The sequence below is a fragment of the Acinonyx jubatus genome, chromosome E4 (assembly GCF_027475565.1).
Source record: "Acinonyx jubatus isolate Ajub_Pintada_27869175 chromosome E4, VMU_Ajub_asm_v1.0, whole genome shotgun sequence".
Lineage (NCBI taxonomy): Eukaryota > Metazoa > Chordata > Mammalia > Carnivora > Felidae > Acinonyx > Acinonyx jubatus.
The window spans coordinates 55,058,144-55,077,799 of record NC_069395.1 but is presented as its reverse complement, the minus strand read 5'-3'; the positions used below and the strand labels follow the sequence as shown (position 1 = coordinate 55,077,799).

General features: G+C 43.5%; 1 protein-coding gene across 2 annotated transcripts in view; it reads left to right on the top strand.

The window, feature by feature from the left end:
* Positions 1 to 3,208: 3,208 nt before the first annotated feature.
* Positions 3,209 to 19,656, top strand: part of FMO1 (flavin containing dimethylaniline monoxygenase 1) — a 30,734-nt gene continuing 14,286 nt past the window's right edge. The window contains exons 1-3 of one of the 2 annotated variants that reach the window (XM_027046193.2): positions 3,211 to 3,356; positions 8,990 to 9,126; positions 18,119 to 18,307. In XM_027046193.2, the coding sequence (XP_026901994.2) occupies positions 8,995 to 9,126; positions 18,119 to 18,307 (321 nt within the window). In that variant the 5' untranslated portion in view covers positions 3,211 to 3,356; positions 8,990 to 8,994. Of the gene's footprint in view, positions 3,357 to 8,989; positions 9,127 to 18,118; positions 18,308 to 19,656 lie in introns of both variants that reach the window. The other variant, XM_053209111.1, reaches the window with a different exon arrangement.

Sequence of the window (19,656 nt, the reverse complement as noted above, 5' to 3'; positions counted from 1 at the left end):
GGAGTTTTGACCACTAAACCAGTCACAAATTTTAAGGGGGACTCTGAGTAGAGAAAAAAAAAAAAACCTAAAAGCAACAAGACTAGTCACTGATTCACCACTGTTGGCAGAGAAAGGACCCATTCCAAGTAAAATATTTGACCTTCAGTAGGCATGGTACCCTCTCCACCTGCCCTTTCAGTACTACTAGTCTGTGTTCTCACAAAAAGAAAAAGAACAACCTCAATGTGAAAGGGACTTAGGGAGTTACCCACTCTTAGGAATATCAGTCAACCAATCACCATCAAGAAAGGCACCTGTGGAGCCTCTTGATGCTTTCTTCTGGGGGAGTGGGAGAGCTGAAGGGTAGGGACTTGTGGCTGTCTTTAATTTTTAGAGGGAGAAAGAAAAAAATTGCACTGGGTGGGTCTAATTTACTAAAGCTAAGTAAATTCTACACTCTCTTTCAACTCATCAGAGCAGGGTGGGGGAGGGAGGGTGGGGAGACTTCAGAAGATAATTTAGAAATACAGTGAAGGAGCCAGAAACATCATTCTAGTGCATCCATCAATAGAAGCCAGGTATGGTGCACTAACAACCAATCCCCAAAGCTCAAAACCTTGCAATAAGACAAAGATCCTTCCTCTTTCACGTTATGTATCCACTGGAGGCTAGGCTCTGCTCATCAGAGTCACTCAGGCATCCAGGCTAATGGAACAGCCTGGTTGAAAGTCTGAAAGTAGCTATAGCCACCGTGAAGAAAAAGAAAGTGCTCTCTGATCTTACACTGGCAATTAACAGCTCTGAGCCCAGAAAGGACATATGTTACTTTGGCCCACATTTCACCCACCAGAACTAGTCACATGTTCCCAGCCAAGAGACCAAGAGACCAAGCTCTATCCTACCATGCACCCAGAAGGCAGAAAGTCCAAAATACTTCCTAAAAAGCATGATTGTCTACCAATCTGGCTTCCTAGGGCTCAAAAAGGGCCTGGATAGCTTTCTCCATTCCATGGCCTCAAGCACAGCTAATTTACAATAAGCCCTAAAAATAGCAGAAAGTAAATGTGTCACTGAAAGCCAATCTTCTCATTTTTAATTACTACAAGTCTCTTGCTAATTAAGAAAAAGGAGATGATCTGATCATGTTAAGGCTCGAGCAACGTTTTAAGTTCTTTGTTTCTACTTATGTCAGCAGCATGCCTGGTAAGGCCTAGTGACCTTACTACTAGGCATGTGCCAAAGATGCATGTACATATCAAGGTAAGTGCCTACGCCAAGTGTCCATCAACTGATGAATGGATAAAGAAGATGTGGTATATATATCCAATGAAATATTACTCAGCCATCAAACAGAGTGAAATCTTAGGGCACCTGGATGGCTCAGTTGGTGAAGCATCTGACTTCAACTCTGGTCATGATCTCACAGTTCGTGAGTTCAAGCCCTGCCTTGCTCTTTCTGCTGTCGGCACAGAGCTCGCTTTGGATCCTCTGTCCCCCTCTATCTGCCCCTTCTCCCTCTCCTCCCTCAAAAGTGAATAAACATTTTTTTAAAAAAGAATGAAATCTTGCCATTGTCAATGATGCGGATGGAGCTAGACAAATATCATATGATTTCACTCAAATGTGAAATTTAGGAAACAAAACAGAAGAACATATGGGGGGGGGGGAAGAGAGGGAAGCAAACCATAAGAGACTCTTAACAATAGAGAACAAACCGAGGATTGATGGAGAGAGGTGGGAGGGGGATGGGCTAAATGGGTGATGGGTATTAAGGAGGGCACTTGTTATGATGGGTGTTACATATGAGTGATGAATCACTAAATTCTACTCCTGAAACCATTACACTATATGTTAGTTAACTCGAATTTAACTAAACTTTGGGGTGGGGGAGGTAAATGCCTAAGTACTGGGGTTTGGGACACTAATTGTGGCCCTGGTTCTCAAGGTGTCCCTGACTTGACGTCAAAGATACTCTGGTTTTTAAAAACATGCTTGAACTAATACCACTTTTGAGGGCTCCCTTTCTGGGTAAAAACTAAGCTTTGAAATGATTCAAATATTGTCCTCATAGCTGCAGGAAGGCAGCTGAACTCCACACAGCTAACAGTGCTGTCTCCATGCCAAGTCTTTCGCCAGAATCAAGGTAAAGGGTAAGCCTAATGAGCCAGCAACAGACTGGGTGATACACAAGGCCGTCTAGATACAGAGCTGAAGGGTGTGGTTATACCATAATGAAAATCAAGAAAAAGATTTATTCTTCCAGAACCTTCTCCCTGCTTCAATCTTACCAATCGGTCCTGACGTTTACTCTCTGTGCCTGTGGGAGTCATTTCAATACCACAAGTCAATAACCAAGACACCTTATCTGTCCTGGCAATGACATCGTTATCACCTTCATTGCAGCCACTCAGTGTTTACTATGTAAAAAAATCTCTGCGTGGATTATCCCATCTAATCCCCACCACAACCATCTGAGTTAGGTATTATTATGTTTATTTTAATTGAATAAGCTGAAGCTTTAAAAAGTTATATAATTTTCCCAAGATTATTCTGGTAATAACTGGTGAAGAGAGTACTCAAACCCAGGACTTGTGACTCCAAAAGTCATGATCTACCCAGATGTTTGTTACATTTCCCAAATGTCTGGGCAATCATCTGTACTTAAAAAGTCTTTTAAAAATGAATTTAACAATGTGGGTGATGTATGGTTTAAAAATAATAATGTGAAGGGCACCCAAGTGGCTGTCAGCTAAGCGTCTGACTCTTGGTTTCGGCTCAGGTCATGATCTCATGGTTTGTGGGTTCAACATTCCCTCATTGGGCTCTGTGCTGACAGCACAGAGCCTGCTTGGGGTTCTCTCTCTCTCTCTCTCTCTCTCTCTCTCTCTCTCACTCTGCCCCTCTCCTACTTGCTCCCTCTCTCTCGAAAATAAATAAACATTAAAAAAAAACAAATAAATAAAAACAATGTTAAATGGATCAAAACTTTAAAAGTGAACCTTTGGTATAGCAGCTGTTGACATGATTGTCTTATTTGCTCCCTTTGAACAGCGAAGTTGATGAACAGTTAAGATGCCGCTGTGACTCACTAAGTTAATTTCTATTCTGCAGGGTGAAGTGTGAGTCTAAAGGGCATAGCACCCACCAGTCAATGTTTTTCTCTTAGCATGATTGTACCATTAATCAAGTTAAAATGTAAGCAAAGACTAACCTTAGGTCCCAAATTCTGCATAGCATTCCTTATCTCTTAGACCCAGTTCATCCAGAGCCAGGGCCTGCTAGGACAACATTGGCTTGTGCTCATCCATTTCAATTCCTGCTGGCTCCAGAGTCCAAACTATAGTGGGGACCGTGGGAATTCCAGGTACATTAAAGTAACTACATAAAGTAAGTAACCAGATATAATCTCTGATTTCTTTGAATTAGGGAGTGGGACCCAGATTTTTTCTGTTTTGTTATTGTGCTTCAGGACAGAATTACCTTCCATTTGGCACAAGTTGGGAAAGATAAGTAACCCCCCTTTGGCATCTGAGTTGTCCTTTTCCCGTTGTTAAAAGTGCTCCATTCTATGCATTGTGACAAAGTTTCTTGAGTTTCTATGGTCAGATCTCTCTTGTTAAACCCACTCCCACATGAATTCACTATAACTCTCAAAGGTTTTGGAAATCTTTTATAGCTACCCAGTTTAATGTCTTCTGATTTACAGATGGTGAAACTGAGTCTCAGTCCTTGATTACTTCTTCATTTCTCCTCCAGCCTAGGGAAACTCTGTGGCCTTGTAACTGACCAGATAGATTTAAATCCTAGCAGAATTTTTCTTATGTGGTTAGGAATGGGCTTGAGCAGGCGAGGAACAGCTGCGGGAAGACAGGAATCACAAAGCACGGCTCTGCTCTGACCTCAGTTTCTTACCAGCTTGTGCTCATTTGTTCCCAGGGGCCAAGTAGGCACCTTCACCCCTCCCCCAACTGCCATCCATCCAGCTAAATCTACTGTCTCTTCTTAGTCTTGAAATGCATGGCCCACTTAAGGACACTATATCATGGGGCACCTGGGTGGCTCAGTCGGTTAAGGGTTGGACTTCAGCTTACGTCATGATCTCATGCTTCGTGAGTTTGAGCCCCACATCGGGCTGTTTGAGCCCTACATGGGGCTGTCTGCTGTCAGCACAGAGCCAGCTGTGGATCCTGTGTCCCTGGCTCTTTCTGCCCCTCCCCCGCTCATGCGCGCGTGCACGCGCACTTGCACGCGCGTTCTCTCTCTCTCTCTCTCTCTCTCTCTCAAAAATAAAATAAACATTAAGAAAAGGATATTGTATCATTGTGCACTCAGTGCTGGTATCCAAGCACTTTCTGTGTAGTACTTGCTTTTTTAACATTGCAACTGCCGAAAACCCAGCTTTGCAAAAATATGACATCATCTAACATAACACAGCCGTAACTGATATTAAAACTATCAACTACCCATCAGCTTTGCTCAGAATTCAACATACATGTGTTTTCCTGGATATTTTAAAATCATTCACAGCACCTCTGCACACCATTTGGGGAATGGCAGGTCCAGCCTCGTGTTCTGATATTAGCTCCCAGTGAATATTTGCTCAGTTAATTTTTTTTTTTAAAAAGGATATACTGTGGTGAATTCATTCATTTTACCCACCAGGAAGTCAACTCATTGCCAAGTGTTTATGCAACTACTAGTACAGACCAAGTGTGCCACTCACTATAGAAAATAAGACAAAGGAGGGCACCTGGGTGGCTCAGTCGGTTAAGTGTCCAACTTCGGCTCAGGTCATGATCTCAGGGTTTGTGAGTTCAAGCCCCACGTCACGTTCTGTACTGATGGTGTGGAGCCTGCTTGGGATTCTCTCTCTCCCTCTCTCTCTCTCTCTCTCTCTCTGCCCCTCCCACACTCATTCTCTCTCTCTCAAAATAAATAAATAAACCTTTAAAAGAGAGAGAGAGAAAGGGAAAATAAGAAACGAGTCAAAGGAAATGCTCCCACTTTAGGCAAACATATAACCTTGAGCAGAGAGAAGATTAACAGACCTGATCCAGTGAATCAACACCGTGATAGTCTCCTCCTGTGGGGAACATGCTATTTCCTGTAAGTTTCAAGCTCACTGGGGAGCTGGGCAGTCGTAGAGGCGTCCATCAACCATCTCTGGTGGCTACTTTTGCTGCTCCCTGTCTCTAGAGCTCATTTCCTTCCCTCTTCTGCCCACTGGCGTTCTTTTCAAACTTCAAAACCTGAAGCAACTAGTATTCCTCAGTATTGCTTTCCTATCACCCCAAAGTCACAGTATGAGCCTCTTCCTTCATGCTCTTATTGCAAGGCGTACATAAGACACGACTCTGTCTTAGCGCGTGACACAGAATACTGCAATGATCTATTTATCATCCTGACTTCCCCGCCAGAGGGATAGCTACTGTAAAGAAGGCATTACACCTTATTCATCTTTCGTACTCCCAATACCTCGCCCAGGGCTTCGGATCACAGAAGCCCCTCATTGAGTGTTTGACGGCTAGACTAATCCATGAATGAATCGTGGAATCTGAGTTAACAGAATCCTAAAGGGCATTTGATTCCACCCTCTCCATTACCTACTACTCTCCTACTTACAATATTTCCAAAAAATAATCTTACAGACTCTGCACAAATATCAGAGCCTGAAATGCTGTAAAGTGCTTATATGGAACTAAAATTTGCCTTCATGTAACATCTTCAGTTCCACCATTTCCCATAAATCTAATCCTTCTGTTTGCAACGATCCTTCAAATGCTTAGGGGCAAATGTTTACAGTACTGGGTCAGGCCCTTGGAGTAAGAGTTGATATGGTTATCCTTTTTTGCAAAGTGAGCCCAAGGCAGTTGATTTCCTTGCCCAAGGTCTCCACAGTTACCTCACAGTGAGCCAGGTTCCTGGCTGGCCCTCCCTCTGTCTGACCAGGCTAACAGCTGGAGTGGATGCATTTCTCCTTCTCCTTCTTTCCCCTCCTCCTTCTCCTCTTTCTTCTCCTTCCAAAATTTATTATTGAAATATAATTGACATACAACATGATGGGTCCTTTTCTTCTTATAGAACCAGTTTGGTGCTTTCATTCAGCAACATGTATCTGAAGCTACAACATCCTAGTCAAGGAAACATACACACTGGTTCTTGCCATACCAGAAGCCCATTTTTCCTCCATGGGACACCACCCTGGAAACATGGCAGAATATACACTGACTAGCCTCTCTCCAGAGAAGTTCGATCTCCACCTGCTGACCTCTAGTCTCAGTGGAGCAATGTTAGGGAGATTTCCCCCACCTTCCTTCTCAATCCAGCTACTGCAAATGGCTCTGCCCTCTCCCCTTCCAAAAGGAAACTGCTTTGTTTCCTGGTCCCCTGCTGAGGGCATGAGTATCCCGTTATAATCAGACCTGCTGTCTTTACAGAGCCAGCATGCTTCTGCACACAGCTGCAGATATCATAGTGATATATGCAATTCCTCTCTTCATTCCGAGAGTCATTTTTCCCATAATACTCTTGGGGCTCCCTGAGTGGCTCAGTTGGTTGAGCATCCGACTCTTGATTTTGGCTCAGGTCATGATCTCACATTTCATGAGATCAAGTCCCCCATATCAGGCTCCGTGCCAAGCATGGAGCCTGCCTCAGATTCTCTCTCTCTCCCTCTGCCCCATCCACCCCCCGCTCTGCTTGTGTGCACATGCACTCTCTCTCTCTCAAATAAAAAAATACAATCTGGTGGGTGGGAGATGGGTTTAATCAGAGAGGAGGTTGGTGAGGGATGGGTTAAATAGGTGATCAGGATTAAGGAGGGCACTTGTGATGAGCACTGGGTGTTGTAAGTGATGGATCACTAAATTCACCACCTGAAACTAATAATACACTGTATGTTAACTAATGAATTTAAATAAAAACTTGAAAAAGAAAAAAATAAAATAAAATCTTTTTTTAAAAAGTGGATATTCTTCATTGAATGTCTACTATGTCTCACAAAAATGAAGAGCATGATGTCCCATTTTACAAATGAGGAAAGTGAGACCCAGAGGGGATATTTTCCTATGCATCAAGCTGATAGAGCAGGGATTTGAAATAGATGTGTCTGGTCCCAACACCCATATTCATTTCATTACATCAGCTATCTCTCTAAATGTAGGGTCATTTTATTTCTCTAGGACGCAAGGCAGGGAAAATTGTATGAGGTTGTGTTTCTATGGTATCCATTAGGATCTAGAGCGTGACTTCCCCTAAAGGGGACCTACCAGCTCTCTCCCAGTAAATCAGAGCTAGTAGCTTCAGGGAAGAAACTTTTACATAACACCTGAAAATAAATGGGCCTTTCCATTTCATTCTAGAACTATTTATTGAGCACCTGTTGTATTCTGTTCCAAGGACTTCCCTGGCCACAGAGGCCCCAGCAGAGAGCAAAGCAGATGAAGTCTCTATAGTTGAGCTATTTCTCTCAAAAACGAAAGATGTATGTCCAGTTTTGTGGAAAAAGCTCATCTGTGCAATGAGAAAATAGCAAATGTTCAGGAAAACAATGCCTTCGGGGGCACTTCTTACATTGACTCTGGGACCCATGCGCTTTCAAAACTCACTAAAGTGAGGAGATACAATTGTCACAAAAATGTATTAGGGAACAACTCTAAATCACATGATTCACTGTTACATGTGGATGAACTGGCCAAAACGTATAGGAATTAAAAGAGCAGAAACTTACTAATGGGAAAGGCAGAGGAGGACACCAATTTTGGGAAATGGTTTCATAGTTATAATAGCTTATATTTATTAAGCATTTGTTACATGCCAGGAACAGTTCTAAATCATCTGATGTGTTGACTCCCTTGATTCTCACCAAACACTACAAGGAAACTACCACTATTTCCTCAATTTTTATGATGCACAGAGGGGTTAAATAACTTGCCCAAGATCACATGGCAGTGACTGGCAGAACTGAGCTTTAACCCAGGCAATCTGGTCTAGAGCCTGGTTGCTTAACCAATACACTATATTGCCTCTCAGCATTCTTGCATGGCCTGGGGACAGATGACCCTCCGCCTGTGCCAGTGGGGACAGGGCCATGTTCCCTGAGCTGCATCAGTATCTGAAGGGGAGAGGAGGGATGAATGTCCACACAAAGCCTCGCACCCTCACCCTTCCCCTGGCAGCCATCCACTGGCTGCAGATAGGAGAAGGATGGGCAACCGAGCTGGGACCTTGCGGTATGCCAGGGGCTGGGACTCTCCCAGGGCTGCCGTGGCACCTGCAGTGGCCACAGGTCTTGGCTTCTAGTCCCAACTCCGCTCCACCACTGCCATGTGGCCTTGTCTCATGCCACCACGCTAATCTGACCTCCAGTTTCATATGTTTATTTAAAAAACATGTTAGGGGCACCTGGGTGGCCAGTCAGTTAAGCTTCCAACTATCGATTTCAGCTCAGGTCATGATCTCACGATTTGTGAGATCGAGCCCCACATCGGGCTCTGCACTGACACTTGGGATTCTCTCTCTCTCTCTCTCCCTTCCCTGCTTGTGTGCTCACGCTTGCATGCTCTCTCTCTCTCTCTCAAAATAAATACATAAACTTAAAAAACAAAACATGTTTGACCAGGTGATTCTTTCTGGTCTACTATTCTATGCCATTCTGGGACCCATGAAGGGAGGCCGGAGGCAGCAGCCCCATCCTGAATGCAAAACTCTCCACGAAAGGGTCTAATTCCAGCCACTCTGCCAGAAGCCACAGTCTTGGCAACAAATGTGCTAACATCAGGCACGAGCTCCGAGTGTAGGCGCAGGGGCGTACGAGCACAGGGTTAAACCAGGGACCTGAACATTTCTCTTTTTGCACTCACAACACCAGAGGCCAGCCACAGAGGGATCAAATGGAGCAAATTTCTTAACCTCCCCAGTTCTGTTTCCTGCTTGGCTAGAGCAGCCAAGCTGGGGTGGGGCTTTCACTTGTGAATAAAAGGCTCAGTTTTGCTTTCCCCTGCACCAGGGAACATGGCCAAGCGAGTTGCGATTGTGGGAGCCGGGGTCAGTGGCCTGGCCTCCATCAAGTGCTGCCTGGAGGAAAGCCTGGAGCCCACATGCTTTGAGAGGAGTGACGACCTCGGGGGGCTGTGGAGGTTCACCGTAAGTAGGGGTCTCAGCAGCTGTGCGATGTGTCTAATGGATAAGGCTGGACGGTGTGAAAGCATTTCTCCCAAGGCTGCTCTGGGGCGGGGGGATGAGTTAGAAGCATCTGCTGAACAGTGGCCAGGAGGGTTAATGAAATTGTTAAAAGAAAGAAGCAGGATACAGCCTGAGCTTGGGTGGGGAGTGTGGAAGCAACCCTACAAACTTTATCTAAAGCCAAGAGGAAGGAAGATGCCCACAAAGGGTGGGAGAGAATGGAGTGGCTGGGACAGCCAGGAAAGCCCGGAACAAGAGGAGCAAGAGCCAGGGGGGTGTGAAGTGAGGCCAGAGGCTGTAGTGTTTGGGGCAAGCATATGAACCCAGCAGCGCAGGGATGCTGGCCTCCACCTGCTGGGCGGAACTGCTCACCTTCTTTTTTCCCCAGTCCTGCTGCCCCTGACGTGAAACAGCGCAGGGCTCGCTGGATGATGAGCTCTATACTCAAGGTGCTGCTGTCCAAGCAATGCCAATCTATGCCAAGAACAACCAGAAGTAAAGAATGTGAGTTAGGAGCCTTTTTTCCCTGAGGCAAAGAAAGTAATACCCTCAAGTCTCAGCAGGGCTACCGTCCAGACTGGAGAGGAGAATGGGGTGAGGAAGGAGAAGAGGGGACTCTACAGCCCACCCTTGACTGGCCTGGGCCAAAGGGGATCGCAGGGGCACTGCTGGGGCCACTGAAACCCTTTGAGTCCTGTGGCTGGGCGGGGAAGCATTTGCATTAGAGTTCCCAAGCCTCCTCCTGGCCCTCCTTCTCTAGAGCTTTAAACATGCTGATGAGAAAGCTGTCGGGAATAGTGAAAAGGAGCAAGGTGTCCGATGCCCGGGCCCCAGAGCCCATAAGGGGCTAAGAGAAAGATGCGGCACTCCTCTACCCTAGAAGAATGGAATTTGGAACTGGAATAAAGGATTTCCGAACTCTGTGAGCAAAGCTCCCGAGAGGCCAAGGCTGCTGGTTAGTTGGAGCTTTCCTAGCATAGGTCCGCTCGGCCCACATAAAGAACTGTGACCATCGATACGTAGAAACCTCCTCCAAAGGCTCGAAGTGAAAGAGCACATCTGTTCCTATGTTTCAAAGTGCATACTTTCCATTAGGACAGCAGAAACCTAACACCCCTGCTGTACCTCTCCCCTCCTGTGCCCACTGAAGACCTTGCTAGCCAAGAATGATACACTTGCCCTGATAAGCCTCAGAATCCTTCTTAACACATACTCAAGATAAATAGGACTAATCTATCACAGCTGGGAGTTGGCTTGCAAGATGAAAGTTCCCAGTTAAAAGGATAAATAGCAGAATTTCAGTCAAAGCAAAGGTGAGTCCAGAAAGAAAAAAAGCCCAGAGACCTGAGGATACTGGACAAAAAAAAAAAGCACCTTATATAGGTCACAGACACTTAATTATTCACATGTAAAAATCACTGATCTAAGAATCAAGAGAAATGAGTTCCAGATCCAGCTGTGCCCAACTGGCCGTGTGACTTGGGCAGGTCAAACACCTATGCATGAGCACCGTGGGGGACGCAGAAATGAGAATAATACATCAAACCCCCAGGCTGCTGCCAGGGTAATGAGAAGAGAGTAGGATCCTACAAATTAGACACAGTGCTGTGGGTATTTAAATGAGGTCAGGATTGGGGCGCCTGGGTGGCTCAGTCAGTTAAGCGTCTGACTTCAGCTCAGGTCACGATCCCACGGTCCGTTGAGTTCGAGCCCCGCGTCAGGCTCTGGGCTGATGGCTCGGAGCCTGGTGCCTGCTTCCGATTCTGTGTCTTCCTCTCTCTCTGCCCCTCCCCCATTCATGCTCTGTCTCTCTGTCTCAAAAATAAATAAACGTTAAAAAAAATTAAAAAAAAAACCTTAAAATAAATAAATAAATAAATGAGGTCAGGATTGTATCCACTGGAGGAAAGTCAGGGAAGGCTTCATGGGGGAGACGGTGTGCGATGGAAAGATTTCAACAGGCAGACGAGACTGAGTGGGAGATTACAGGGAGGAAACCAGTAAAGAAAAGGTACTGAGCAGGCTTGGAAAATAAAAATAGCTCATTGGTGTACGTGGTGTGCGTAAGAAATAATGGGAGGGGATGAGGGTGGCTGAATTTTCTGGCAAGGTATTATTTAGAAAGCAATCGATAATGAGGAACGCAATAAAGGAGGTACTTTTTATTAATGTATCGATTTGCTTATGTTGGCATGATGGGAAGACCCAGACATGTTTACAGGCAAAGAGAAGCTACCTGGACAGGGGAGGTAGGGGGGGTGGGGGAGACTATTGATTACTTGAGCCCCATCTAGAACAAGAGCCTACAGACAAGGGAAGGGGTGTCGTTGTAGGCCCAGCAGAAGGGTTTGCCTCGGAAAGGTGGAGAGGCCTCGATCCCATCAGGAAAATACGGCCTCTGTGGAGGATAAAGGAGTGGGAGTGGGGAAGGAAGGGGGGGAAGTAAGAAAAATAGAGAAGGTCAGGGAAACCTATCTCGAAGCACATACATGATAGGGCATCGAAAGGATGGCAAAGAGGATAATACAGCAGAAGTAGCCCAAGTAACAAGTCCTTCCAGCCCCACTGCTTTCTGTCTTCAATGAGAACACAGAACCAATTTGAAATATAGATAAAAGCTCGGGCACTGGGAGCCAGGAAAACCACCCCACCTTCATTCAGCAGCCCTCTCTTGACACAGTGGCCTCTTGAGATAACTGTACCACCTTGAGATTTCTCGAAAGCCTGAGAGAAAATCCCTAAACTAAGGTGCCCTTAAAGGGACCTTTCAGCTCCAACATGCTATGAGCCTTCTGAGTCTTTCTAGAGGCATCCCACTCTCCTCCTACCTCAGCGCACGTGCACATCCGCACACAGGCTTGGTTACAGGGTGTCTCTGTCTCTGCACTCAAAGCAAGTGGCCAACTCAAAACTTGCAGATTAAAGTGTCTGCTCCAGGCAGACTCTTGATTTCCGCTCAGGTCAGGATCCCAGGGTCGTGGGACTGAGCCCCATGTCAGGCTCCACGCTTAGCATGGAGCCTGCTTGGGATTCTTTGTCTCTCTTCCTCTGCCCCTCTCCCCTGCTCTGTCTCTCTAAAATATGAATGAATGAATGAATGAATGAATGAGTAGATAAAATTTTTAAATGAAAAAAATAAAGTGCTCGACCAAGGGCTGTGCTTACCAGAAAGCCCATAGGGGATCCTTAGTTCCCCTTCTGGGCATCGGGGATCACCGGGCAAAAATGGACAAGCCATCTGCAGAAACCCAAGACAACACATATGGAGACTGCCTCCATTTCCAAATAGGGAGACACCCCCAAAGATTATAGAGATTAGAAACCACTGTGCTTAATTTGACACTCAGACACCCACTTCTCTGGCCTCTTCCAGCTACCATAGCCTCAAGCAAAGAGGAAACAAAGGTTGCAATGGAAAAGAAATGGCATCATTCCTTGGGGTGGGAGAGAGGTGGTGATCTTTAATAAGAAATAAATTGGTAATAATTGGGATACGTTGGTAAAGAGCCCACTTCTGTCCACTAACTCAAGTGGGGGCAAGCGAGATATATGGAAAGTCTATCTTACAACCAATTCTCTTAGGCTCCTAAGAGGGAAGGGAGGCTTAGGGCAGTAACACCATAGGTTGATTACTTCAATTATAAAGTAACATTGAAATAAAATGTGAGGAATTGTCCCATCACTCAAAATGAATTTTACTCAGAGAATTTTAGTATAGGAAGGGATCTTAAGGGATAGCCTTCCTATAGAACCACACTGACATTATCTAGAGGAAATTATACTATACTGGTAGAAACACATTCGGCTTCATCCTTCACATCCCTGAAACATATTCCAGGGCCTACTAACCCTCCCAGAATGATGTTCTGGCCTCCAGTGAGACTCCAACTCTCGCTAGGGAGAGGAGGAGACAAAGAAAAATGGATTCTGGCTGCTCAGAGGAGAGGAAAAGAAGGCAGTAATTGTTCTTGGAGAGCAAGAGGTATGAATGTCCTGTACAAAGAGAATGTCTCTATTTAGGAGTGACTTTTATTATCATTTTACATTTATTTTTAATATGAGACAGGAGAGACATCTGAACTGTCAAAGCTTTCTTCCCATCACCTATTATCCTCTCTGAAGGACACAAAGCTTCAGAAAGTAAATCTCCATAATAATCATGGAGGAATAATATGAGTAACAGTTAACATTTATTGGGAGCTTAGCAGACACTATCCTAAACACATTACAGCTATCGTTTCAGTTTATCCCAGGGGATATACACTATTATTATAATACCTATTTATAACTGAGGAAACTGACTCGATTTCAGCATAGGTCATGATCTCAAGGTTTGTGAGTTTCAGTTTGAGCCCCCGGACTCCTCCTGGTTCTGCACTGACAGTGGGGAGCCTGCTTAGGATTCTCTTTCTCCATCTCTCTCTGCCCCTCCCCTGCTTCTGTGCGTGCTTTCTCTCTCTTTCTGTCTTTCTCTTTCTCAAAAATAAATAAACTTTAAAAAAGAAAATTCCCAAGATTACCCAGATAAAACTGTAGAGCTTGAAGATGAACCTAGGCAGTCTGGGTCTGTGCTGTCGAGAACTGTACTTCATGCATTTCCAGAGTCTGGCTCAAGAATGAGAGCATGTAAATTCTGGACAGTTCAGGGAGTCCCACCCCAGTGTCTTAGCAGATGACTGTGACCTTTCCATTCATTACATTGCAGGATCAAAGTAGACCGGGAAGCCAGAACCGCTCAGTGCATGCTCTTAGCCTTTGCTCTCTGTCCCCGTCCATCCCTCCTCCCCTCCCACTTTTCCCTTCAAAACAAAAACCGTTCCCCTACACGGCCCCACCAATTCGTGAGGCATGTGACTTGGAGCACCAGGGCAATTGGCAGACCCACACAGGGACGATGCCAAGAGTGTGTACAGCTGGAGGTCCCAACAGGACCTGGGAATCACTGGGGCAAACACAGGAGGGCAGGTGGCGGGAGCCGCATACAGAAGTACTCTCTGTATCTTTCTAGGAGGAACAATCAGTGGGAAGAAAGAAAAGAGCAAAGAGTTGGTCTTGGATTCCCCCTAAGGGCTAAGTTTCCCTCTAAACTATAGCGCCTCCTTGGCTAACATCTGTGATACATTGTTTCAAGATAGGCCTCAGGTTTTCGGGGCAGACTCTCTTCTCCCTGCCTTTACAATTATCTCCCAGAGTTTTACAAAACAGCATTTTTTTCTATTTATATTTCTTTGTTCATCTGTTCTAAGGTCCCATTAATACATGGTTCCTGGCTTATGCGACTCCACTGAGCCCCATTACTCTCTGCTGTTTAAATGTGCCATTCCAACATACGGAAAAAATTTTTGAGCCATTTTTATGGAAATCTTTACAACATGTATTATGCACATCTCTTCCCCTATTAAAACAGTATATATTCCTAACTTACCCTTTTATTATTGTTAACTAGAAATTGCCAGTATTAACCAAGTATGATTCACTATGTGATGTTTTCAGATGCTAGAGAAAAGTGAGGGAGCTTTGGCCTAATTGACCCCAAAACATTCATAACTGATGTTTCTCTTATACTATAGCTTCTTCCCATGCTGTTTGCTCTCACTGCTCCACATTACATCTCTTTATAGCTGTTCCTATTCTCTTTTTTTCCTGTAACCCAGAGGAAGCATCACTTTTAATTAAATAAAACCAACACTAAATTTTGTTCTAATAGCTGGCTTCAACTTTAAAGCTCTACTATTCAATAAAGTAGCCACTGTCTGCATGTAACTATGGAATTGGTTCATATGACTAAAAACTTGAATTTTTTATTTTACTTAATTGTAATTAATTTTAATTTTAAAAGCAATACTCAGTTCAGTTACTGGAGTGTTTTTAAGCATATTTGCTAGCAGTTTGGGTATGTGAATCCCCTTTTTCCAATAAAAATTTGGCATTTGAATTGAGAAGTATAAGATATACACTAAGGGGCACCTGGGCGGCTCAGGTGAGTTGAGCATCTGATTCTTGATTTTAGCTCAGGTCATGATCCCAGGGTCGTGGGAATGAGTCCTGCATAGAGAGCTCCACACTGAGCTTGGAGCCTGCTTGTGGTTCTCTCTCTCTCTCTCTCTCTCTCTCTCTCTCTCTCTCTCTCTGTCTCTCTCTCTCTGTCTCTCTCTCTCTCTCTCTCTCTCTCCCTCTCCCTCCCATGGCCTCTCTCCCCTGCTCATGCTCTCTCTCTCTCTAAAAATAAAACAAATCTTTTAAATGAATTCTTTAAAAAGAGCAAAATAAATTTTTAAACAAATGAATAAAATATAAAATATACACTGATACTTGAAAGACTTACTATAAGAATGTAATCTACTTCATTAGTAATATTTATAGTGATTACGTGTTGAAAGTATAAAATTTGACATATGTTGAGTTAAATAAAATATACTGTTAAAATTAATTTCACCTGGCTCTTTCTACCTTTTTAAATATGACTGCCAGAAAATTTTAAAGAGCATAAGTGGCCTCCACCAAATTCCACTTTGGTAGGACTGCTCCAAAGTGTTGTTACTCAAAGTATGGTCTGTGCCCAACAGCATCTGCGGGGGAATTTGTTAGAAATACAGAATCTCAAATTCACCCAGACCTACAGAATCAGCATCTACATGCGAGTAAGATTTCCCAGGTGATTCTTTTTTTTTTTTAATGTTTATTTATTTATTTTGAGAGAGAACGAGAGAGGGGGAGAAGAGGAAGAGACAGAGAATCCCAAGCAGGCTCTCACAAGCCATGAGATCATGACCTGAGCCAAAATCAAGAGTCGGGCACTTAACCAACTGAGCCACCCAGGTGCCCCCAGTTATCTTTCAATGAAAGAAAATAATGACAAATTTTATGCATTTCTGGCTAACAGTTTTCAAACTAACCTTAAAACATCAGTGATCCATGACTCGCACACAGCTCGAACCCCAAGCCACTCATCACATGAGTTAAGGCAACACTGAGACTGATCTAAGTCCCATTCAACACATAGAAGTCCACGTGCTTGGATATTGAGCAATGGTGAAGTATTGCTAGTAAAGTTTCCAGATGCTTACTCTCAATTTCTGTACTTGTCATAGAGGATTAAAAAGAATCCAGTTCCATATTGCTCGCCGAGCAATACGTCTTTGAGTAACAGTGCTTTAGATGTGCCTGCAGAATAAAAGATCAGGATTTAAATAGTCATCTTTCTTAGAAGGCTTTAGATTCCAGGTTTCTAGATTTATGCTGTATAAATGAGACTGGCAGAGGTGAGGCCCCAGACAAACAAGATACAGCTTGCTCCTTAGTTGATGAGACCAGTAACATTAATTCAAACCACAAAGACATGTTTATAAGTTTATTCTCTGTGCTCACTATACCCTTCCATTTGAGGCAACAAAGTGAGCCCTTCTCCATAGGTGAGGCTTACATTCATCTTTCCACTTGCTCACACAAACAAAATAATTTTTGCTTCACAGAGGACCAAAAAAAAAAAAAACCTGTAGATATCCAAAATAGTAAATAATATTAAAATACTAAGGACCACATTCCCATTAAAATCAGAACAATCCTCCGTAATACATTCAAAACACAGAGGCAATGTATATTAAAGACTAAATATACCAAAAGTGCTTATTACTCAACCTGGTTGTAGTTGTCTGAGACACTGACATGTGCTAGTTATTCATGTCAAAACTAGGAGTGGGAAATTAGTGTTTCACTAAGTGCACAGTTGTCCATTCTGAAAACCTTTGACGTGCTTCTTCTCCCAAGTCCTAAATCCAAACAGCTTCCCTATGCTGCGCATTCTGACTTACTGCTACCTCACAAATCTCGCCTCTCTGTGGCAACCGCCATTGCCTCTGCTCGGGCTGCCATTAGCAATCAAGTGGATTTGTATTTTAGGCTCTTCACTGGCCTCCTTCCTTCTTTTCCAGACTTCCTATTTCTTTTGTGGAACTGGAATTATCTTTCCAAAATTTAATATGAATCACTTCCACATAAAAACTCAGAAGACTGCCATAACCTTCCTATAAAATGCAAATTCCTTAACTTTAGATGCAGAGTCCTTCAATAATCTGAACTCTCTTCTCCGTGATTCTTTCAACAATACCCTGGGAAACCAAACTACTTAGCAATTGTCCATCATCCAGATAGTACTTCCTGGCTCTGGTCTATTTCCATATTTTCCTACATTTTGAAGTAATGCCATATCAATCTGGACAAGGGAGTTCATCCTGGGTTTATTTGTTAACATGTAGTGAATGAAATAGTAATTCTGATCATAAAATTAAGTAATCAGTGTTCACCCTATCTCAAGTGCAGGGTAACAAATCCCATTAGGAAGGGTTACCTTGGGGGACTCCTGGGAGGGCTCAGTCGGTTAAGCGACCAACCCTCAATTTCGGCTCAGGTCCTGATCTCATGGTTCATGAGTTCCAGCCCCACCTCAGGCTCTGTGCTGACAGCACAGAACCTGCTTGAGATTCTGTCTCTCCCTCTCTCCTCTCTCTGCCCCTCTTCCCATCTCAAAATAAATAAATAAACTTAAAAACAAACAAAAAAAGAATGGTAATCTTGGAGTGCCTGGGTGGCTCAGTTGGTTAAGCATCCTACTCTTGATCTCAGCTCAGGTCCTGATCTCAGGGTCATGAGTTCAAGCTCCATGCTTTAAATTAAAGAAAAAAGGAGAAAGAAAGAAAAGAAAGAAAAGAAAGAAAGAAAGAAAGAAAGAAAGAAAGAAAGAAAGAAAGAAAGAAAAGAGAGAGAGAGAGAAAGAAAGAAAGAAAGAAAGAAAGAAAGAAAGAAAGAAAGAAAGAAAGAAAAGGAAATAAAAAGATAAAGGGTAACCTTAATCTTTATCAATGTTTGAAATGTCTAAAAATCAATATCTGTTTCATGTGTGTGCACACACATGCACGAATGCAGACACACTCATGTGCGTGTACCGTTTGTACAGGAACATGTTGAAGAAGGAAGAGCCAGCCTCTACAGGTCTGTGGTTTCCAACAGCTGCAAGGAGATGTCTTGTTACTCAGACTTTCCTTTCCCAGAAGATTATCCAAACTATGTGCCAAATTCTCAATTCCTGGAATATCTCAAAATGTATGCAAACCGGTTCAACCTTCTGAAACACATTCAGTTCAAGGTAAGACACAAAACATGAGTTAGTAGTCAGGAAGTATTTCCTACCAATTTCCTATTTCTCTCCATAGCCTAGCCCTTGGCTCTGCAGATGAGATCATGAACTGACAAGATTGTTGACAGCTGGCTGGATTCCTTTTCCCCTTGTACTCATACCCACCCACCCCTGCCGCCTTAAGTAAATCTGGAGGTGGAAATGGATACTTTCAGTAAGGATTCACATGAATAAATTTTTAGTTTGCAATAATTTCACCCAAGTACCCAAAGGGACCTAAAAATATCAGTCCACATTCTCAGCTCGGAACAAATGCACATAGTGACACTGATGACTTCTACCCATACCTAGGCACTCTCCTCTGGACTATCCCTCTATAGGAATAAGCATGTGCAGGGGCCCACACATAAGAGAACCCCACAATCTGAAGGAAATCTTTTCTAGATATCCTTGGGAATAGAAAGATCTTTGAATATTGTTCTTTATAGAGGCCTTACCACCTCCCTTCCCATTTCCAAGAACAGAGGCAGGAAGAAGGTAGAAGGATGGGGACAAATATATCTTCTTTTTTTCCCCTCTCCAAGAAACATGAAAAATCCACATGTTTTCTTTCTCCTCTCTTCCCCTCTCCCTACTACAGATGGGGATAGTAAGGAATTCCTAGGGAATTGAAAACAACATGAATGACCAACACTAGTAGCAAATAAGATTCATATTCACAACCTTAAAAGCACTGATAAAAATGAAGCCACTATCTTGAAGAGATATCTACACCACCATGTTCACTGCAGCATTATTTTCAATAGTCAAGACATGGAAACAACCTAAGTGTCCATCGGTGGGCACATGCATAAAGAACGCATAAGGAAAATGTGGCACACACATACACACATACTGGAATGTTATTCAGCCATAAAAAAGAAGGAAATCCTGCCATTTGCAACAACATGGGTGGGCCTATAGGGTATTATACTAAGTGAAATAAGTCAGACAAAGACACAGACTGTAGGATCTCACTTGTATGTGAAATCTTAAAAAAAAAAAAAAAAAAAAAGCAACTCATATAAACAGAATAGATTGGTGGTTACCAGGGGTGAAGAGTAGGGACTGGGGAAATGGGTTAAGGTGCTCTAAAGGTACAGACTTCCAGTTGTAAGGTAAATCCGTTCCGGGAATATAATGCACAGCATGCTGAATATAGTTAACTCTATTGTGTTGTATATTTGTAAGTTGCTAAGAGAGTAGATCTTACAAGTTGTCATCACAAGACAAAAAATTATAACTATGTGAGGTGATGGATGTGAGCTAAACTTATTGTTTATTATAATTATTTTGCAGTATATACATATATCAGATCA